Consider the following 24344-nt stretch of genomic DNA (forward strand, 5'->3'; position numbering starts at 1 on the left):
ATTTTATTTATTTATTTGTTTATTTATTTTATTTTGGAATGGTAAAAAAAGAAAGAAAAAAACTGTAATAAAATGTTTTGATTCAGTTAGTGAGAAAAAATGTATTTACATATTTTTTAATGTTTAATTTAATTTAATAAAAAATATATTTTATTTTATTTTATTTTGGTAGAATGGAAACACAAATGTAATAAAATGTTTCCATTCAGTTAGTGAGAAAATCTGTGTTTACATATTTTTAATTTTTAATTTAATAAAAAATATATCTTATTTTATTTTGGGGTGGTAAAAAAAAAGAAAAAAAATGTGATAAAATGTTTCCATTCAGTTAGTGAGAAAAATGTATTTACATATTTTTTTAAATTTAATTTAATAAAAAATATATTTATTTTATTTTGGAATGGTAAAAAAACAAACAAAAAAAATTAAATAATTTTTTTTCCCATTCAGTTAGTGAAAAAATCTGTATTTTCATATTTTTTATTTTTTATTTATTTTATTTTGGAATGGTAAAAAAAAAAAAAAAATGTAATAAAACTTTTCCATTCCGTTTTTTTTTTTTTTTTATATAAATTTAATTTAATAAAAAATATATTTTATTTTATTTTGGAATGGTAGAAAAAAGAAAAAGAAAATTGTAATGAAATGTTTCCATTCAAATCAGTATTTACATATTTTTAATTTTTAATTTAATTTATATTTTATTTCATTTTGTAAAATATAAAAAAACACAATTGTAATACAATTTTAATCAAATGTTTCCATAAAGTTAGAGGGGGCATTTATGTATTTACTCTACTAAATTGTAATTTATTTGATGTTCATTTTATTTTATTTTATAATGGAATGTTAAAATTAAAAATAAAATAGTAATAAAATGTTACCATACAGTTAGAGTGAATATAGGTATTTACTCTTTTTTAATCTTAACTTATTTTATTATTTTATTTTATATCACTCTCATAAAAACTTTATTTTATTAAACAGAAGTTTCACAGAATGCTCTTTTCCATACAATAATTGGAGATAGAAACTGCCAAGCTCCAAAAATACATAAAAGCCTCCTGAAAATATCATAAAGTTGGCCCGTGTGCTGCTGCTATTTATTCTCATACAAGCGAAAGATGTCCAAGATGTTGGCCTAAGCATAACTCCTCTCACCATATTCTGCTAAACTCCTCATCAGTGCTGATGAGCTTCAGATATGAGCTTCACGTTACCTCGATGGTCAGTCTGGCCGGATGGTTCTCCAGCAAGAGGCTCTCCGCCTTCTCCTGCACTGCCCTGATCACCTCTTCCTTGTCATCCAGTTCTCTCATGAGATCCTGTGGAAACACACACACACACACACATGTATCGAGCCTCTTTTACACGATCCTGCACAGGCAATGCAAAACTCCTGCGATTAACACAACATCTGATGTTTACATCCAAGAAGAGGACGAGTTAAAGAGAGTTTCTAGAGCAGCTCGTGCGGATTCATATAATCATGGGCGGATTGTCATATCACTATAATGAAGCATCAAAGCAAAACGCTGTTTATCATCGCTAACCCATCTGATGCAAGTCTGACCCATACTGCCAACAAAATGATATATATAGCATTTTAACATTCAGTTGATTCATTCTTGAAATCTTGGCAGTTGTATTTTGTTTTATTATGTGTTTGATTGGTCTTTTCCTCGCTGTGTTTTGTAACTATTGTGTTCTGTTTAATTATTATTGGCTATAATCTGCAGACTGCTTTTAAAGGAGTAGTTCACTTTTTTAAAAAAAACATTTGCTGATAATTTACTCTGTGAGACCTTATCAACGTAACTGCGTATTACGTGACGTCACGAACACGCATCACAGAAGGCGAGCATTCGAGCTTATAAAACTTAAACTTTGTCATTTATTTATTAAATGGTCGATCGTTTCGCTTGATAAGACCCTTATTCATCGTCTGGAGTCGTTTAAAGCCCTTTGAACAGTTTGCACTGAAACTGTCTTTTGGACCTTGAACCGTTTGGTTCCCATTGAAGTCCATTATAAGTAGAAAATCCTGGAATGTTTTCATCAAAAACCTTCATTTCTTTTCGACTGAAGAAAGAAAGTCATGGACATCTTGGATGACATGGGGGCGAGTAAATTATCAGCAAAAGTGTTTTTTAAAGTGAACTACTCCTTTAATCTAGCTTCCTGCATTATTTTTTGTTATTAGTTTATAACAAAAAATAATTTTGTTATGTATGAGGCAGAGATGGGGACTCGAGTCGCACTTGAGTCACACAAACAGCTGACTTCATACTTGACTCGTGACTCGACCCAAAAGACTTGTCAGCGACCTGTTTTCATGCAATTATTGCTTTTCAAATATAAATTCATTTTAATGTATTTCTATTTTCTTTTATTGGTGCAAACGTTGGGGGAAGCGTATGATAAGCTGCGTGTCCCCGCCCTTTGTCATACTGTGCATGAGACAGAGCGTATTTAGGCCACACCCACTCCGGGGGAAAACAATCAACCGTCTCCATGGACTTTGCGTCTGTAGATTTCTCATAATTTCAACAAAAGTTGGCATTGTAAATCATCTCGCTGCTCCGCGATCTGCACCGTCATGACAGACAAGAAAGCGCTCTCTCTCTCTCTCTCTTTCTCTCCAGTTCAATGTTGTCGGATCCAAATATGGTCATTTCCTTTTAATCAGGAACCAATCGCGAAAGTAAATAGGGGGATTTAACTCTAAATAAGCAATCTCATTGGCCTGATGCAAATCTTTAGATCCCGTTTTGCGTTTTCTCAAAATGACTTTTCTCTCAAACTCCACGTCTGAAATCTCCACTATATACCAAACCTAATACACCAAACTGTCCAGTCTTGTACCTAGTTTTATTATGAAGACTTTTACAGATGGATTTGTAAATATATTATTCCTAGCTTGATTTATATAACATTGTTTTTCTAAAAACGTGGCGAAAATCTATTTAAGGCTATCTGATAACATGCAGGATAACAAAAGTAGATATCCATAAATATCTATTTTCCCCCATCTGTTACTGTATGTGAACACAATGAAAAAAAGATTATTTATTATTTTTCGCACATATTTAATTAGACAATGCCTAATAATTTAAGACTTGAGACTTGACTTGGACTTCCAAAAAATGACTTGTGATCATCTCTGGTATGAGGTATTTATGTTCTGCAGAAGTCAGGCCAGATTGTTCTTAATCTTTTCCTGTTTAAATAAATAAATAAAATAGACTCGAGACTTTGGACTTACTGCGTGATAATCCCTCTTCCGGGACACGTTGCTGTTTCGTTCGCTCCAGTCGAAGGCCACTTCCTCTTCCTCCTTCTCGTTGAGCCAGATCAGCTCCTGAGTGGCCCGGGACACGAAGTCATGCAGGCTCTCCAGGTGCTTCTGCCTCTCGCTGGAGCATCTCTGCAAACACCAGAGCACAGGGACTCAGACGCTCGGCTCTGACGGACGGGCCGGATCTTACCCACGCTCACTCACCAGCAGCCTCCGGTACTGGCTCTCCAACAGGCTCAGCTTCTCCGAGTAACTCGGCTTCCACGGCGGGGTCATCTGACTCTGTGGGGGTCACACGGGAAGTTCATCTTTAAAGACAATTATTTGCATGTATAGTAGAGACACTTTACATGAAGGGGAGTGCATTAGACTGATATGACATGCATGTTTATGACAACTGTCATTAAGTGCTCAATTATGACATTTTTAATGCAAATATGACATTGTTTGAGATGTCTTTGTCATGACACCTCATCATAACCTGTCAGTGTCGTTGTCATGACAACTTGACATTACTAAGACAACACAACCTGTCATAAACATGACTTAGCAGATTAACGATAGCTTTATGGGTTAACATTACATTAAACTGTCAGGTGGTTGGTTTTGACATTGGCTGTCATGAGGCCGTTATGTAGTCGAGGTCACGAAAAATATTCATGACCAAGGCTGGACTTACCATTGGGCTCGACTGGTCCCGTTTACGTTAGATTTTTTCAATAATATGTCAGTCATTTAATTTTTCATTTAAAGTTTGTTGATTGGTCTAGTATTGTTACCTGGCCATTTAAGTGGCTTATGTTTCAGGTCTGTGGTGTAGTAGGCTATACGCTGAGTTTCGGTGTATTTATGAGATCGTGTCGTGATTATCTATAATTGTCTGCTTTTACTTCTTATTTATGAAATCCAAGCAATGGGTTGATGAAACATTAATTAAAAGCAAGATAAAATTAATACAAACGAAATTCGCTTTAAAGAAGGCGTTGCGCTTTTCTGTTTGAGGTCCGTGACGGTTTTAAAGCAGTCTTTGAGCACTCGCGTCCGTAACGCAGAACTGGCACGTCTGTAACTTTGTTTTTTCCTCATGAATGCATAAAACACTTACCAGGAACAGTTTTTTTAAAAAAAAAAACATCTATACACTTATATTTAATACAAATTATTTGTTATGATTGCAGCCTTACAGGGTTTTCCAGGTAAATGAGTGTTTTATTCTCATTCTGACAAAAGACGTTTTTGTACATTGCAATAAACACATGATCACTTTGAACTTTTTTAATCATTATTTATTTATTGAAAAAAAGCTTCAATCAAATAAATTATTAAGTAATAATTTTTAACATGTAACACTGTCTGTCTATGGTAGCAGTCGGTCACCTGTTGAAAGTAGCTTTGCACTTATATTGATTATATTGATACGCCACCAGATGGCGCTCTCACTGAATCGTTCATTCAAGAGATTCGTTCAAAGCTGCTGATTCATCTATGAATCTAGTGTAGTTGATTGAGGAATTGAATCATTTTTTTTTTTTAAATAATTCAGATTAATTAAACATTTTTAATAAACTTTAGCAATTAACATAAATTATGTTATTTTGTTAAGTTGTTGAAAGTGACTCCTGCCCTGTTCATGACACAGTTATAATGGCCTCAGGCTCATAACATCATATTTCACCCCAAAAAATGACAATTTTCCACAGAAAGTACTTTGGGTTTGTAACATTATGAGGATGAGTTTATAACGACTGAATGATTTGCCTTACCTCGCTCATTTTGGCTTCTTTAATGCTCATCTGGAATTCTTCGATGGCTTTGTGGAAGTCTTTATGATTCCCTAAGTTTGATTCGACACTCGGTAGATCCGATCCCCAATCCGCTTGATCCAGCTGAACCTTTCAGAGACAAAACACATTCATTCATAACCTCACCCCACACGCATTGGACTTGCAGTACAATATAAGCATGATTACACAGTTTTGCTTCTCAAGCTAATTATTGTATAATTGTTTTAAAACACAAAAAGGGCCAGATTTACTAAACAGGGCAAATTAGTGTGAGACCGAAATCCCATAAAAGCAATCATGGCAGTGTAAAGTTCAGCGGGTGTTTTAATACACACATTAAAGAACGTTTTCCATAATGATCGGATCATAAACTAGCAGAGCTGCTGAGAATCTGCTAACACACTCGCAAAATGGCTTAAGACGTGCTATTTTTGGCGGTAAATAATGACGTAATAACGAAATAATGATGCTTTAAAACAGTGTAGAAAACATGATTGACAAATGGACAAAAATACTGAATAAAGCCCGTTCACACCAAGAACGATGACTATATTAAAGTCCCCCTGTGGTGTAAATCCAGCATTTAATGTTGTTTTATGTGTGTATGTGGTGTATTTAATACGCTTTAAGACAAACCGTGTGTAAGTTGATAAGTGGACTGACTGAGTATTTCCTCCTTAAAACTGCAGTGAATCAAAGACAGTCTCAAAAACACGCTGTGAAATCGCTGGTGTTTCTGACATCACAAACCACCTTGTAACCAATCAGATCAGTGGAGGCGGGGATCATTTGCATATTCATAGAACCGCGCATACTAAATGAGGCAAGGGTGTCGAATTACATTTAAGCTATTATAAAGCATAAAAATGTAATTTTGGTGATGAAAGATTACTTTTAAGGGATAAAATTATTGACAACAGGGGGACGTTAACGCTAACTATAATGATAAGAATATTAGTATCCACACCAGCGGATACTATATTCTTCTGTCTGTCAGTTTTGTCCTCAGCCGCTTTAAATGCTCAACATCGTTAAAGCAGGATCGATTCTGATTGGCTGCCAATGTTTTTATCATTCATCAGCTGGAAATGAATCGTTCAGAAAGTGATTGTTTCCGTGTGTCGTTATCGTTACAGTTGTGTTGTGGACTCTATGGAAGCTTGTTTCCGCCACAGAATGAAAAATAAAAAGGGTAATTGCGACTTTTTATCTCACAATTCTGACTTTTTTTCTCACAATTGCGAGATATAAAGTCACAATTGCGAGATATAGTCAGAATTGCGTGATATAAAGTTGCAATTGCGTGTTATAAAGTCAAAATAACGAGATATAAAGTCAGAAATGTGAGATTGAAACTATTGAGGGGGAAAAAAGTTAGTCTTTTTTCCACAGAATTGGCCTGATAACTCGCAATTGCGAGTTAATATCTCACAATTGTGAGAAAAGATGTCAAAATTTCGACATATAAACTCGCAATTATGTGATATAAAGTCAGAATTGCGAGATGTAAACTCGCAATTGTGAGAAAAAAAGTCAGAATTGTGAGATAAAAAGTCGCACTTCTGTCTTTTTTTCTCGGAATTGCGACTTTATATCTCACAATCCTGACTTTATAACGCAATTGCTACTTTATATCTCGCAATTCTGACTTTATATCTCACAATTCAGACTTTATAACGCAATTGCTACTTTATTTCTTACAATTCTGACTTCATATCTTGCAATAAATTTGCAATTATTTGTAAAAAAAACATTTTATTGAGGGGCGGAAACAAGCTTCCATACTTTTACGTCTAGAGCGATTTTTTGAATTAAATCGTTATCGTTGTGGCGTGAACGGGCCTTGAGAATGATTACGAGTCCTGAGTCCGGAACACACCTGCATTTCCTCCACCCAGTTGAGGAGATCCTGCACGAACTTCAGATTGACCTCATCCTCGGATAGGTTGGGATCCAGGAATGAGGATTTGAGCATGGGCTTGCGGATCTGCATGTGTTTGAGCTGCTGAAGAACCCCGGGCTCCATGCCTCCTCCTCCTCCTCCTCCTCCTCCACCTGTGCTGAGGTAAGTCTGGACCGAGGCAGGGGTCATGGATGGGGTCATCGCAGGGCACGTACTGACCAGGCCTCCGTGATTGAGCGCAGGAGACAGCCCGGCGCTGAAGCTGGAGTTCAAGCTCTGCGTGATGCCGGAGATCATCCTCTTGGTCTGTTCTGAGGTCAGTGTGTGTCCTTTGCTGTAGACGGTGGAGCACTCGGTTCTCAAAGCCAACAGGTCGTCACGCAGCTTCGAGACCCTGAGGGACCACAGAGAGCGGTTTCCATCAACACGTCACACACACATTAATGTCATTACACTGCTCTAGTCACAGAACAAATAATAAGTTTGATCTAATGTAATTGTTACTTCCTGTCATTCCAATTCCAATTCCAATTCAACTTCTTGGGGGGCGGAGTCAATTCAATTCAAATTCCAATTCATGAATTGAATGGAGGCCAATTCTGAATTTTTCACAAACATGACTCGAGGAGGTCCCTCAAATCAGGGACTATTAGTGGTCCAACGACCAAATTAAAACTAAAAAGCTGCGCCAAAATTGTGGAATAGTCTGCCGGTCAGCACTGCGAAATCTTAATCCTGAATGATACAGTGGCATGTTATGTGTTTATTGTCCATTATTTGTTTATGTTTAACCCTCTAAGCCCGTTTTGGTCCTTTTTCTCTATTTTTACATTTGGGCTTATAAATCATATGTAATGGAGATGGAACACCATTGGTATGGTGTTTGGTATCTATGGACTCAGAAGACCCTAAGCTAGCATGTAATGTGTTTATAAAGGAAGTATGAGTGAAATAAATGTACAATAAACTAGAGAATTTCCAGAATGGAATTCTTGTTTAGTCTTTTATTACTGAAAATCACACCTCACACAACAAAAGAAAAAATATATTGTTCAAACCCTTTTTAATTGTTCAATCAAAAGTAAAATATTTCATCATCTGTGGAAAAGCTGTTCGCTTCGGATTTCTCCTCGTCACTTTCCAGTAATTGTTTCTGAGGTAAATCTTTTACTGCTTGCCATCATAAATGTGCTAAAACAATAAGATAATAACTCTATAATTGCTATTATACCATATATATGTATATAATAGGGCTGTGCAAAAATTAATTGCGATTAATCGCGTCCAAAATAAAAGTCTGTGTTTACATAATATATTTGTGTGTGCTGTATATAATTATTTTGTATATATAAATACACACACATGCATGCATATATTGAAGAAAATGTGTTATTCATATATAAAATATTTATATTTATAAAATATAGATTATGTATTTATATATATATATATATATATATATACAGAATTTAAGTGCAAATAATTCCTAAATATATACATGCATGCATAGGTATTTATATTTACAAAATAATCATATACAGCACACACAAATATATTATGTAAACACAGACTTTTATTTTGGATGCGATTAATCGCGATAAATCGTTTGACAGCCCTAATATATAATCGTTCTGTCTCTTTCTCATATAAATCTCAATTCTCTAATGATATCTGCAATGCATTCATGTTGGTTCTGTTGCTCTTCTTCATGCTAGACTGCCCAGAACAGAACCAGACCAATCCTAACCATATGCTAATGGTCAATCATATTTGACGATAGTGGTCCTGACAGAAATGAAGTGGATTGATTGACTTTCTGACCTTTGAACGAGCTGGTCAGCCAAGTAGAATTTGCCGTCGAGCAGAAGCTGGATGTCCACGACCTGTTGCCTCAGCAGAGCCTCACACTCCAGGAGACAGCCGGCGATCTCCGCCTCCTTCTGGAACTGGATTCCGGACTCCAAGCGCTTCGCGTCCTGGAGGACATATTCCCATTGGGAGAAAGTCATAAACGACACGATAAATTTTCAATAATTAATTGTTCTTAAAATGTATATTTGTATATATTGTATATATATGTTAAAATGTTTTTGCTGCTTGATGTTTTTGTGGAAACAATGATAACATTCAAACATTTGTTTTATTCATCAAGGATGCACTAAATTGATGAAAAGTGACAGTGAAGTATAATGCTACAAAAGATTTTGTATTTAATAAATGTAATAAATGCAAATGAATGTTGCTCATTGAACTTTCTATTCTAAGGGGGGAAAAATCATCACGGTTTCCACAAAAATACACTGATAATAATCAGAAATGTTTCAAATCATCATTTTAGAGTGATTTCTGAAGGCTCATGTGACTGAAGACTGGAGTAATGATGCTGGAAATACAGGAATAAATGACACTTTACAACATCTTCACATAGAAAATGGCTATTTTAATTTGTAACAATATTTCACAATATTACACAAATAAATGCAGTCTTGGTGAGCAGAAGAGACTCCGTGAATGTACATTAAAAGATGATAATGTCTCCTCCTAAAACTTTTAACAGGTTGTTTAATAACATCTGTGCACCACAGATTCGTTTTATTTTATGCACAGATATGACTGTGCAATCCAAAAACATGACATCTAAACATACAAAAAACATTATATATTAGGGCTGTGCAAAAATTAATTGCGATTAATCGCATCCAAAATAAAAGTCTGTGTTTACATGATATATTTGTGTGTGCTGTGTATAATTATTTTGTATATATAAACACACACACATGCATGTATATATTCAAGAATTATTTGCGCTTAAATTCTGTATATATATATAAATACATAATCTATATTATATAAATATACATATTTTATATATGAATAACTTGTATAACATTAACCTATTTTGATTAATTTATTTAAAACCTATAATTTATTTTAAAACCTATAATGAATTTATTTAAACTAGGGCTGTGCAAAAATTAATTGCGATTAATCGCATCCAAAATAAAAGTCTGTGTTTACATGATATATTTGTGTGTGCTGTGTATAATTATTTTGTATATATAAACACACACACATGCATGTATATATTCAAGAATTATTTGCGCTTAAATTCTGTATATATATATAAATACATAATCTATATTATATAAATATACATATTTTATATATGAATAACTTGTATAACATTAACCTATTTTGATTAATTTATTTAAAACCTATAATTTATTTTAAAACCTATAATGAATTTATTTAAACTAGGGCTGTGCAAAAATTAATTGCGATTAATCGCATCCAAAATAAAAGTCTGTGTTTACATAAAATATTTGTGTGTGCTGTGTATAATTATTTTGTATATATAAATACCTATGCATGTATATATTTAAGAATTATTTAAACACATTATATAAATACTATAAAATTATATAAATTATATAATTATATAAATACATTATATAAATACTTAAATTATATAAATACATAATCTATATTATATAAATATAAATATTTTATATATGAATAACACATTTTCTTAAATACATGCATGTGTGTGTATTTATATATACAAAATAATAATACACAGCACACACACATATATTATGCAAACACAGACTTTTATTTTGGACGCGATTAATCGCAATTAATTTTTGCACAGCCCTATTATAAATATAAATTTGTTTGACGTGTTACAATTTAATATTTCCAACTCCACCGGCCTAATTACAGGTCATATGCCAATTACATGAATGCATTTATCAAATCCCCCCCGACTAACGCAAGACAAAGCCGAACGGTTGTCCAGTATTCGTGAACTCACCGACTGCAGAGCCGTCCTCGCGAGCGCTAGTTTGTCCTCTCCGGATACGCAGTCTCGCTGAACTCGGTTGGCAATCTGCTGGAGCATCTCGAGCCTACGAACAGAAGAACACACAGACGGTCAGACAGCAGGTGGAGCGCTGGACGTCCTCTCGGTGAAGAGTGTGTGTCCCGCTCACCGGGGTCCATACACACTGCTGTTGTTGAGGTAAAGCGGGGTGCTGGACAGGGGCTCGTGTGCTCCCGACAGCAGGTTCTCGGCAGAGCCCAGGCTGGCTAAAGTGCTGTCGCTCACGGACGAGGTGCTGCTGCCGTACACCAGGCTGCTGTGCATCATAACAGAACCACTGTGTGTGTGTGTGTGTGTGTGTCGGGCGTTCAGCAGCCCTCCGTCACGAGCAGACGCCCCATCTAAACAGCGCACGCTTGCAGCCGCTGCTACTTATAGGCTCATCCCGCGGGTATCAGAGCCAGCCCACACTAACATCAGCCCCGGGTCAAACACTGACGAGACAGCTGAGATGTGTGTGTGTGTGTGTGTGTGTGTGTGTGTGCAATCATTTAACCATTTAAGGCTGTTGTTATATAATCACGTATTGTGATTATAAATATTAAAAGCATGAGTGATTTCCGTTTATTTCCAGGTGATTTCCAACTCCATGTTTTCACATAAATATCATCATACAGTGTGACAGTCATATCTGTGCATTAAGCATAACTAAGCTCAATATAATAATGTAGTTTCACTTTTACAACTATGTTTATTTAATCAAAGAAAATGTATAGTGTGAAATATTATTTCAATTTGAAATAAGTGTTTTTTATGTGAATATATGAAGAGTTCAGATGCAAAAGCCTCTAAATGCCATTTGAAATTTTCTTCTTTAATGATGATTTTTATCAAGCTTGTATATTTGAGTTCAGTGATTTCACTTAAATGGCAATGATAATTACCTATTAATTGTTATTTAAGTGAAATTACTGAACTTAAATATACAAGTTTGATAAAAATCATCATTAAAGAAGAAAATTTCAAACGGCATTTAGAGGCTTTTGCATCTGAACTCTTCATATATTTAATATGCACAGTAATTTATTCCTGTGATCAGTGTCTTTAGTGTCACATGACCCTTCACATCACTCTGATATGAGGATCTGATGATCGATTATTATTATTATCTATTACAGGCAAAAATAACCTGCATCACCAATATAAAAATAGAATATATAGAGCCAAACTTATGTCTCCAGTGCAAACCCTATTTTGGTGTTGAAAAACTATGGTCAGGATTCACTAAAGACGCGCAGCACTGGAACGGAGTGGACAGGGTTTTATATATATATATATATATGGCTGAACTTATTGCACATGCATTTGTAGGAAGTTTCCCTTTCATTTTCCCTTCTTTTGTTGAGGAATTGCACTCTCACACTACTTTACCCTGTTTAGTAAATCTGACCCTTAAGAAATTAAAAAATCACTTTGAAAAGAAAACAGTCACAAATTACAAAACAGACCCTTATAAATGAACGATACAAAAAAAAATCTAAAATTTGGTCAAAATTTGTATTATTGCTATTTTGATATGATAAAAATGATTAAAAATGTGAAGTGAATTCCTCATGTGGTCCACGCCCATGTTCTTTCATTAAGAAATAGCGATGGAGAGATATAGCGTGTGTAAATCATACCTGTCCACCTCCGGCCTCAGGCTCTTCTCCCGCTCCAGCATGGCCACGATCAGCTTGCCCCATTCCTTCTCCACGTCATTGGGGTGGAGACCCGGAGCGAGCTGGATACGGCCGAACTCCATCCACACCTGAACACACAGCGGAGATGAGACACCGCTACACCCGTCCACGGCTCCACATGAACCATACCAACCTCTAGCATTTTGTAGAGATGCTTGATTTTGGCCTTTTCATTCTCTTTCGGTGGGATTTCGTTCTCTTTAAACTGTTGATACTGAGTATAAAGTGCCTGTGAAGGGAGAAACAGTGAGACGACGTGATTTCAGAAGAACACAGCAGAACACCTGAACTCCGGCCTTTAATAGTGTTTAACCTGTGTGTGTGTGTGTGTGTGTGTGAGGGCACTCTGCCTCAGGCTCCATTACACTGAGCAATGTTTAATGAGTCTCAGCAGCTGCCGATCTCTGAAAATACATGTCTGATACATCTTCAAATATATCTCAGAAATCAAAATGTAATATGGTTTACCACAAAACTCGTTTCCAAATAATAATAATACAAATAATAATAAATAGGACATAAAGCAGGTCTGTTTATAAGGATGAATATGATTTATTTTTTGCATCTTGGCATTATTTTCATGAAAAGAACTAGGCATTCAGATATTAAAGCTCATTTTTCGCCACATAAGGGGGGAAAATCATGCTTTGGTAAATAGTAATTATGAGATGAATAGTTAGATGAGATAATGCCATAGTGAGATAAAAATTTAAAGTATGACATTAAAAGTCAAAATGTTAACACACTACATAATAATTAAGAAATAAAAATTGATTAAAAATAATTGTAATTATGACATACCAGGTCAAAATTCTTGACTATGTTAATTATGAGAAAGGATCAATCATGACACATGAGATACTAATTGAAATTTTGACGTGTCATAATTGACACTCGAAAATACCAGATAAAGTCGACATTATGACCTGCTGTGTCAAGTGGAAATTATGACAAAAGAAGTATACTATATTATAATTATAAGACATTATGGCATGCTAAGTTATAATTGTCACCAGGGTTGGGAAAAGTTACTTTTAAATGTAATGTGTTACTCCTTAAAAAATTGTCAAGACTTTCTATATAATTATTTCGATTTGTATGGCATAAATATGATGTGCAAAAGCATGTTTTTTTCTTATGTGGTTGAAATGGGCTTTCATATTCAGATCAGGACACCCACAGAGTCGTAGTCAGTTTTGAAAATATAGAAATTCTTAAAGCATGATAACATCGTGAGGCTCTCTCTCACCTTAAGTTCCACAGGATTGCTGGGGAAATTTCTGTCCGCCATCACAGTGACGTTGTGTTTGATCCACTGGCTGAGGTACATCACCATGTTCTGGTACTCCACCCATTTAATATCCACATCCTGTTTCAGGAACAACATCGACCATCTTAGTCTTTTGAGCCACTGCGATTCCATGAAATATGAATATACACAGCCATACATCTGACACTATGAGGTTATAGTGTGTGAAATTTCCATCATTCTGTGTTCATTTGCTCATTTATTTAAAGGGATAGTTCACTTTGAAATACGTTTTTGGTATATTTTATCTGACCTCAAGGGCATCCAAGATGTAGGTGTGTTTGTTTCTGCAGTATTTTCAATTTTGATATTTTTAGGTCAAACCGTTGTTGTCTATCAGTCATATAATGGAGGTCTATGGTCACCACCTCAAAGAGCATGCACAGAGAAGTCCAGATTAAACATGATTTAATGACTCGTAAATATAAGTACGCATTGATGACCTAAGACACGAAACGAGCGGTTTGTGTGAGAAAACGAACAATATTTATATCGTTTTTTACCTCTTGTAATCACAGCCACGTCCAACTGATCTGAGGGCACGGGCGCTTTGTGGCGGGTAAAAACGATATAAATACTGTTGGTTTTCTCACACAAACCGCTCGTTTCGTGTCTTAGGCCATCAATGCGTACTTACATTTACGAGTCATTAAATCATGTTTAATTTGGACTTCTCTGTGCATGCTTTTTGAGGTGGTGACCATAGACCTCCATTATATGACTGACAGACAAGAACGGTTTGACCTAAAAATATCAAAATTGAAAATACTGCGGAAACAAAAACACCTACATCTTGGATGCCCTTGAGGTAAGATAAAATATATCAAAAATGTATTTCAAAGTGGACTATCCCTTTAAGAATAGCAAGCATGTTGGATTGAAGGTTAACGTGACTTAAATGGCACACTGGTTCTCTTCCTCAGACGGCATTATCCAATGCTCTGGGAATGAATCCAAATAATCAACAGATTCCTTAGCGTCCAACTTAGTTTAATTTCATGCATAACAAGCCTCCAAGAAACATGGAATGATTACATAATTAAAAAATGTAGACAAAGTATATTTGCAAATACAAATTCATCAGTCCACCCAGCGGGAAAACGTCCTATAGTCCGTGCATTTTAAAGCATTGTTTTAATAAACTTTTGTCATGCTTTAAAGATGCGTTGGCAAACATGTAACATACTTGATTATAATTATAATTAAACTGTAGTTTGTTATTTAAAGTTAATATATTTTAAATGCACTAAATTGCAACTTATTTGTCAATACATTCAGTTGTATTTATGAAATTACATACACAGTTGTTCTTAAGTCCTATTTACATTTATTATTATTATTATATCACATATTTTAGTAGTTATCAATTAAATTAAATTAGGTATCATTTGAAAGCTTACGAACTCAGAATTCATCCTGTGAAAACCGTTTTGAAATTGGACGTTGCGTTACCATAGAAACGGTATTTTTTATTAGGCCCCTCCCCTTTTGGGCATCATCTTTCATAATTTATTATGAAAACCTTTTCTAATCTTGACAAAACACATATTGTCAGAAAGGTCTGAGTATCAAGGTTCCATATTTAGTGACAGAAGTGATATTTGAATAGAAATGTATTAATTTGTTATGGCAAAATGTATACAATTAAATTCAATGGATTTCAATGGCACCCGGTGGCTATTTTTGGTACTACGCCTAAACAAAATCTCATGGGAACTTCAATTTTTGTGATATCAACTTCAAATTTGGAAAACAACTTGGTTAGATATATAGCTTTCATTTTATAGTAAAACATATTTTGTAAAATATGTATTTCATATTAAAAAATATATTAATAAATTATATTTGATTTACTGTAAATTATAACTTCCATAACTTTTTCATACTTTAATTTTTTGAAGTGCTTTCACTTTAGTAAACTTAGGTCTATATTCCAAAGCATTCTTGAATTACAACCATTTAAGTTTTTATAGTGCATTGTCAATGTCAATGTCAATTATCAAAAAGGGGCACCCCCTAGGTAAAGGGTTAAAATCACTCTAAAGTTCAGCTAATTGCATTTAATATACATTTAAACTATCATACTCTTTAATTAACATGCAGCTAAGAGTCTGAAAACATTATATTTTACATTCAGATTGCACTTCACTATTTTATTTCCGTATGCTGAAGAGTAATATTTTTCATAAGGGTTGTTATGTAATAAATCTGTGATTGTACTTACATTTGCACTGATGCCCTCCATACCTTCCGGTACTTTCGGGAAGACATCGTATAATGTTGAAACATAAGTAATGACCGACTTCTCATCCGGAGATGACACGTCAACATCTGCTCGAAAGAGGAAACATTTGCTTAGTTAGAATGCTACTTTATAAACCATCTGAACAGTTGAGCAACAAATGCTTGTAACCTTTCCTTTCAGAGCAATTCACTCCAGACAAAACAGTTTCCGGTTTCTATGAAGTGTTGAATTGGATGTTTATTCTGCTATTCTTAGATCCCAGTGTTGTTTTACAAATGACCATGAACCCCAGTGTAAGTGCAGACGCACGGCTCTGGAGACTCTACACCTCGAGCTGAACCCGTGACGGCTCACTGCAGTCATTTGGTGGAGTTGTGTTAACCAGAAGCTCATTCTCACTCAATCACATCTCTGAAGTTTCACACTTCACCAAAAGCAATAGAGATAGTTTTTGACCTCACTGTTTTGAAATGCTGGGTAATCCGTCTTCAGTGAGAAAACGTTGGCATAATAAGGATGATGGAAAATTGTTTTTTAATGACATTACTTTCAAACCATGTAATTGTTTACATTTATATTCATGCATTTAGCAGACACTTTCATGTACACTGTGTGTGTAACCATAGCGACAAAACGACCAACTTTCGGATCCTGCACTTCAGCTTATAATTTCGTTTTTAAAAATATAATTAAGTATTTAAATGTTGCAGAATGGATTCATTTGGAGACTTCGAAGGTCTCGACTTGGTCTCCATCACGACTTGGTCTCGATCACGACTCGGTCTCGATCACGACTCGGTCTCGGTCTCGACTTGGTCTCGGTCTCAGTCTCGACTTGGTCTCGTTCTTGATCTCGACTTGGTCTCGGTCACAACTTGGTCTCGGTCTTGATCTCGACTTGGTCTCGGTCTCGGTCTTGATCTCGACTTGGTCTCGGTTTTGATCTCGACTTGGTCTCGGCCTTGACCTCGACTTGGTCTCAGTCTCGACTTGGTCTCGTTCTTGATCTCGACTTGGTCTCGGTCTTGATCTCGACTTGGTCTCGGTCTTGATCTCGACTTGGTCTCGGTCACGGTCACGACTTGGTCTAGATCTCGACTTGGTCTCGGTCTCGACTTGGTCTCAGTCTCGACTTGGTCTCGGTCTTGGTCTTGACTTGGTCTGTCTCGGTCTTGATCTCGGTCACGACTTGGTCTCGGTCTTGATCTCGGTCTTGATCTCGACTTGGTCTCGGTCACGGTCACGACTTGGTCTCGGTCTTGACTTGGTCTCGGTCACGGGTCTTGGTCTCGGTCTCGACTTGGTCTCAGTCTCGACTTGGTCTCGGTCTTGGTCTCGTCTTGGTCTCGATACACTCTGGTCTTGGTAGTGTCTTGGTCTCTGTTTAAACAAGTCTAGTCACAGTACTAAAAATATTAATAGTGTACAATTGTAGGTTTAATAGAAAGCCAGACTAGGAAACAAGCAAGATCTGGGCTCACACTACAGGAGTCTTGGGATGATTTGTGCCAATTTTGATTTTCCCCTCCTGACAATCTAAGAAAAAATCTTGTCCAGGACATTCGTCGGTTCTGATGTTCGTGTTTTTAGACATAATTACTAACTTGCATTAGGTTTCCCATTTGGATATATATATAGAGATTTAAAGACTAGTTTTTGTCAGTTTAATTGTTGTTTTAAATGTTGATATGAAGTGATTACAGTCAAACCAGAAGACAGTGGGAGTTCAGTTTCCTGGTGTTCAGTTTTGGATCTTGTGTTCCCCGTTTTGACTCTTATTATCATTAAATCTTACTCTGCATTTGGATCGTTTTTGAGTTTCACCAATGTTACATTCACACATGAGAGCAGCCAATAAACGTCTTTAACAATGACTTATTAATGAATTATTTTACTTTTACAGAACCTACATTTTGCCAAGGGATTTTGTGTGTCTCAGCCCAAACATTAACATTTGACATCTTGGAGTTGGACAGTTGTGCTCCATCAGGTCAACATGTATTAGGACAGGAGAAACTCACCCTCTGGGTCCAGCAGTCGGGCCACCCCGAGCTGCTCGGCCACACCAAACGCTTGCTCTAAGTTGGATCTGCTACTTTGTGCTGAAACTCTGCTCATATCCACCAGATCAGGCCTGAATGAAGACAAAATGATTTCAAAATCTCTGCATGTCTAATATCTTTCAGATATGTTTGGTATTACATTCCAAGATTTAGCTTTAATCAAAATTTTGTTTGATTGATGGTGACAGGCATTTTCAATTATGCAAATTGGCCCAATGTCAAAAACTCGTACAGTACTCACTCGCAATCAAGAGACGTCATTCATTTGAAGGAGCATTTAAGCAACAATTATATTTTGCATTAAGTTTATTTAAGGACCGCTATGAAATCTTGGTCCCAAAGTCTTGGTCTTCATATTCTTTAATAGAAACAGGTTTTCATCTTTTTGATTTTGGGGTGAAATATGACCCAGATACGCTCTTGACAGGTTTCGTGAGATTCACTCAAAAGGATTATTATCACTACCAATCCTTCCCTGACTGACAGGAATAGGGATGGCTAGAAATATCTTTGCACAAAGAAGTAATTATTCAGAATCTAGGTCATCTGTACGTCTGTTAGGTAAAATGACATTTCATCAGATTATGACTATGGGGCATAACAGATCACTCCAAGAATAGAGATGAGAGATACACATACTGTACAAGTGTAAGAAACAGCTCTCGTAACTTATTTAAAATCCACAATGTAACATTTTATTTGAGAGTGAAACGGGATATTCAGTTTGAAGGAAGTCCAAGACTGTGGTTGTTACGGTATCAAAATTTCAGAAGTCGGTAGGCTTGCCGCGATAAGACGGTGTTGACGGTGTTACCGGTTTTAAGCCCCATCACCGGTGACATCACTTTCCCACCGTGAAACCGCGATGTCTTGACTTTTTTTTTTAAAGTATTCGTTTTTGCTAAAATATTTATTTGAATTAATTAAAAATAATAATTTTCAATTATTTAGTTCTGAAGAGAGCATTATAATTAAAAATGAGCTGCGCAACGCGTGCCGTCACGTCACAGATCAGCAAGCATCAGGATTCCATTTAGCACGTGTGGAGACGAGAACGAGTCAAATTACAGAAAAGCAAGATAATGGCGGAAGATTTGGTGTCAAAACGCAATGCAAAAGCGCCTGTTTGGCAATATTTTGGCCAATATATATTAATGTTAATAATAAATGCCAATTTATAGTGTTTTACTTTTTTTTAGAGTGCTGTCATTTATGTAGGCTAAGGTCCTTTTTAAAGTTTTTATTTTATATTCGTCTCTTTTTATTTGGTTTTATCTTATTTAAACTTTGTTTAATTTATTTAGGCCTATTTTGTTTTCTTATTCGTTAATAAACGTTTTATTTTTTTTGGGCCCACAGTTTGCCGATTTTCACTTTTTTCAGCCTATTCGTTCGTTATGCTAATAAAAGTTCTGTCTATATTTTATTCGTTTATTATTCTAATAAAAGTGCCGTCTAAATAAAAGTTTATTGTCAGCGAGTTGTTTTTTTTTTTTTGTCCATTCCAGCAATTGACGCTGAATTGCAATTGACGCTTATTTCGAAAGTGAAAGTATGTCATTTATGTAGGCTAAGGTCCGTTTTGAAGATTTTATTTTATATTCGTCTCTTTTTAATTGGTTTTATCTCATTTAAACTTTGTGTAATTTATTTAGGCCTATTTTATTTTCTTATTCGTTAATAAACGTTTTATGGTTCTTATTTGTTTGGGCCCACATTTTGCCGATTTTCACTTTTTTCAGCCTATGCATGGGGTTATTTTTATTCGTTCGTTATGCTAATAAAAGTCTATAAATAAAAGTTTTATTATCAGCGAGTTGTTTTTTTTTGTCCATTCAAGCAATTGACGCTTATTTCGAAAGTGAAAGTATAACGCGCACGCATTTAAAAGCTATTTAACCCCCCCGCCCTGCCCTCCACGGTGACACCGGGATTACCGGTGTTGTCACACGTCGATTAACCGGTGGGAAATTTTCCTCACCGCGGCAACCCTAGAAGTCGGTATCATACCAATACTTGTCAAAGTCTGCGGTTTTCGGTACCAATTTTAGTACCAGAGCAAAAACTTTTGAATTATGTACTTTAAAAAAATATTGTCCTGTTTGTCTGATCCATCACAGTTTCTTATTTAATCACACATTTGAATAATCCGTAATTTCAGGACTCACTCCTGTAAGGAGATACGGATGTCAATCCCCAAAACTGACAATCTAGCATCATTTACAGCACATCGTGCAGCTTGCATAAAATAAAAACAAAACCTTGTGCGTTTGCAGTAGTGTTAGGTTAGGTAGTGTAATCTGTACACAATTTGACAAAGAAGCTGGTAGATATTGATGTAATGTTGCCTTTTCTGCCAATGTGGACAGCTGACAGTCTGAGAGTCTCCAAGCGGGCTTTACATGGGTCACCAAAAACTGAAATTCTGTCATTTATTTACTCAACCTCTAAAACACGAAATCAGATGCAAACAGATGAAAAAGGCATGAGGCTCTGGACATTGACATTACCTGTACTTATGAATAATAGCATTGAACAGTCGTCCATCCCTCCACGAGGTAGTGAAGTTGTCGCAGCGAACGCCTACGTAGCCTTCGGTCATCTGCTTGGACCACAGCAGAAGCCTCTCCTTGGCTGTCATGTCCTCGGACTCTCCCGTCACATGGATGTCTGAGATCTGCGGGCAGGAAAGATGACAAGAATATGTGCTATAAACCTTTTCAAACCCAGTCATATTCAGCAATCTGTAAAGAAATGGTCATTTTGTAACACATAGTCAATAATTGTATCCCTTAAAACTCATCTTTGATCACCAAAATTGCATCAAAAATGACATATTTGAACAAGAAAAGGATATATTTGAACATTTTCCTTGAAAAGGATATTTAGAATTGTAAGTCGTGTCTGCTAAATGAATAAATGTAAAAGAAATGTCTTCATGCCTTAAAATATCTTGACTGTAACTCGACACCCCTGTCTCATTTAGTATGCGAGGTTCTATGAATATGCAAATGAGCTCCGCCTCCACTCACTCAGCTCAGAGATCCACTGGTTGACGATCACACGTTGATCTGATTGGTTACAAGTTTGTGATGTCAGAAACACCAGCGATTTCAAACAGTGTCTTTGGTTCACTGCTAAATACTCATATAGATGCTACATATAAATAACATTAAAAGCTTGATTTGTTTACCACAGGGGGACTTTAAACTGTTTTCAAAACCAAAATCACAGAATTACACCTTATTAAATTAATGTGCATGACTTCACATCTATGTGAATAATGTAGCCATAATTATCAATCTGTCCTGCAAATAATCTAGCAAAAGGTGAGTTTAGAATTAAGAATAAATAAAGATGCATATATCATGCACATACAGAGATTTTTGTGCACCTTATGATTGACCGTGAACACAAAGCATGGCAAGACTTCATCAGCGAAGAAGAATAGAGGGCAAAAACTGAAAGTGAATGACAAAGACTGTTGAACACTAAGAAGGATTGTGTCCAAACAACACACAGAAAAACGCTTCCACAAAACCTGACCACAGAAAACTTCACAAAACCAACATCAATTAAAGTTTAACCTCAGACACCACTGCTAGAATGTGAGAATAATGGAGTTAAGATCATAAAACAGGGACCGTTAGGTCAGTTTAATCACCTGACGTTAATATTATTGAGTGAGAAGCAGAGTCACTCCTTCAACATGTTCTGATAGACCACATTCAAAAGTTGTATTAATCTACTCTAATAAAGTTTGAAGTTAAATTGTTAAAATATTGCCTATTTCCAGGTGTTCATATTATTTTGCCCAACTCCTGTAGATTGTGTTACAGTACCATAAAAGGGCTGTGTTTGTTATCCTATCAATATAACATTAGCAAATGTCTGTCATTTGGCCTTTTCTAAATGTCAGTTTCAGCATTGAGGCTCAAGTAGAAAGACTGAATCATGTGACATTTGATCAGTGGTTCCCCAGAACTGGTTGGTTGATCTGTTTCTTCAATCCTACTAAATACATTTTCAATATAGCATCGCAAAACACTGATGGTGAACAGAGAACGTCTTACGCGACTTCACGTCAGAAAGGATTTTCAGCTCTAAAAGCAAATGCCTGGAGCAAAAGTTAAGCCAACACCTTCTGATTTAAGGAAACACATTATACCACAACAGCTTAACAATCATTTACAGATCGGTAAGTGTGTAATATGTCTACGTGCTGACACTGAAGTAAACGCAAAGGAATCTGCCGGCCGGCCACAGGGTAATTATAGCTTGTAGGAAGAGAGACGAGCACATGGTGTTTAGACTGTGGGTGTGGAAAGACTGAGCTATTGAACCAAACACACCAAAACATGCCAACTCTGACTAATCACTGCAGTGAATGAGAATATTATGGAAACTCTGTGTCATTCATTAAAAAATGTCTAGATTCTAGTATCTAGGATGAAATTTTTGGAAAATGCTTAAAAAGGCTAATGTGGATAGAGAGCGTTTTGTAATGAAAAATCAGTTTTCATATTTTACATTTACATTTATTCATTTAGCTGACGCTTTTATCCAAAGCGACTTACAATTGCTATATATGTCAGAGGTCGCACGCCTCTGGAGCAACTAGGGGTTAAGTGTCTTGCTCATTGGTGTCTCACAATGGATGAGTCTTTAGACAGTCTTTACACGCATCCTGTAGGCTGATGTCTTTACACGCATCCCAGTCTTTACACGCGTCCTAGTCTTTACACGCGTCCTGTAGGCTGATGTCTTTACACACGTCCCAGTCTTTACACGCATTCCAGTCTTTACACGCGTCCTGTAGGCTGATGTCTTTACACGCGTCCTAGTCTTTACACGCGTTCCAGTCTTTACACGCATCCCAGTCTTTACACGCGTCCCAGTCTTTACACGCGTCCTGTAGGCTGATGTCTTTACACACGTCCCAGTCTTTACACGCGTCCCAGTCTTTACACACGTCCTGTAGTCTGATGTCTTTACACGCGTCCCGGTCTTTACACGCGTCCCAGTCTTTACACGCGTCCCAGTCTTTACACACGTCCTGTAGTCTGATGTCTTTACACACGTCCCAGTCTTTACACGCGTCCCAGTCTTTACACGCGTCCCAGTCTTTACACACGTCCTGTAGTCTGATGTCTTTACACACGTCCCAGTCTTTACACATGTCCCAGTCTTTACACGCGTCCCAGTCTTTACACGCGTCCCAGTCTTTACACGCGTCCCAGTCTTTACACACGTCCTGTAGTCTGATGTCTTTACACACGTCCCAGTCTTTACACGTGTCCCAGTCTTTACACGCGTCCCAGTCTTTACACGCGTCCCAGTCTTTACACACGTCCTGTAGTCTGATGTCTTTACACACGTCCCAGTCTTTACACGCGTCCCAGTCTTTACACGCGTCCCAGTCTTTACACACGTCCTGTAGTCTGATGTCTTTACACGCGTCCCAGTCTTTACACACGTCCTGTAGTCTGATGTCTTTACACACGTCCCAGTCTTTACACGCGTCCCAGTCTTTACACACGTCCCAGTCTTTACACACGTCCTGTAGTCTGATGTCTTTACACACGTCCCAGTCTTTACACATGTCCCAGTCTTTACACACGTCCTGTAGTCTGATGTCTTTACACACGTCCCAGTCTTTACACATGTCCCAGTCTTTACACGCGTCCCAGTCTTTACACGCGTCCCGGTCTTTACACACGTCCTGTAGTCTGATGTCTTTACACACGTCCCAGTCTTTACACGCGTCCCAGTCTTTACACGCGTCCCAGTCTTTACACGCGTCCCAGTCTTTACACACGTCCTGTAGTCTGATGTCTTTACACACGTCCCAGTCTTTACACGCGTCCCAGTCTTTACACGCGTCCCAGTCTTTACACACGTCCTGTAGTCTGATGTCTTTACACACGTCCCAGTCTTTACACGCGTCCCAGTCTTTACACGCGTCCCAGTCTTTACACACGTCCTGTAGTCTGATGTCTTTACACGCGTCCCAGTCTTTACACGGGTCCCGGTCTTTACACGCGTCCTGTAGGCTGATGTCTTTACACGCGTCCCGGTCTTTACACGCGTCCCGGCCTTTACACGCGTCCCGGTCTTTACACGAGTCCCGGTCTTTACACGAGTCCCGGTCTTTACACGCGTCTCGGTCTTTACATG

At 36.8% G+C, this 24344-nt stretch overlaps 1 protein-coding gene across 6 annotated transcripts in view; it reads right to left on the minus strand.

The window, feature by feature from the left end:
* The window catches only part of dst (dystonin), a 302233-nt gene that overhangs the window by 192456 nt on the left and 85433 nt on the right, over positions 1–24344 (minus strand). For all 6 annotated transcript variants that reach the window (XM_089117354.1, XM_089117353.1, XM_089117352.1 and 3 more), the window contains 13 exons: positions 20678–20844; positions 18126–18238; positions 16084–16190; positions 13800–13919; positions 12684–12779; positions 12491–12618; positions 10800–10893; positions 8807–8961; positions 6962–7379; positions 5062–5190; positions 3503–3580; positions 3266–3427; positions 1221–1325 (listed from right to left, as the gene is read on the minus strand). In XM_089117354.1, coding sequence (XP_088973480.1) covers positions 1221–1325; positions 3266–3427; positions 3503–3580; positions 5062–5190; positions 6962–7379; positions 8807–8961; positions 10800–10893; positions 12491–12618; positions 12684–12779; positions 13800–13919; positions 16084–16190; positions 18126–18238; positions 20678–20844 — 1872 coding nt within the window. The remainder of the gene's footprint in view (positions 1–1220; positions 1326–3265; positions 3428–3502; positions 3581–5061; positions 5191–6961; positions 7380–8806; positions 8962–10799; positions 10894–12490; positions 12619–12683; positions 12780–13799; positions 13920–16083; positions 16191–18125; positions 18239–20677; positions 20845–24344) is intronic.

The sequence above is a fragment of the Pimephales promelas genome, chromosome 11 (genome assembly GCF_988280905.1).
Source record: "Pimephales promelas chromosome 11, fPimPro1.hap1.1, whole genome shotgun sequence".
Taxonomy (NCBI): domain Eukaryota; kingdom Metazoa; phylum Chordata; class Actinopteri; order Cypriniformes; family Leuciscidae; genus Pimephales; species Pimephales promelas.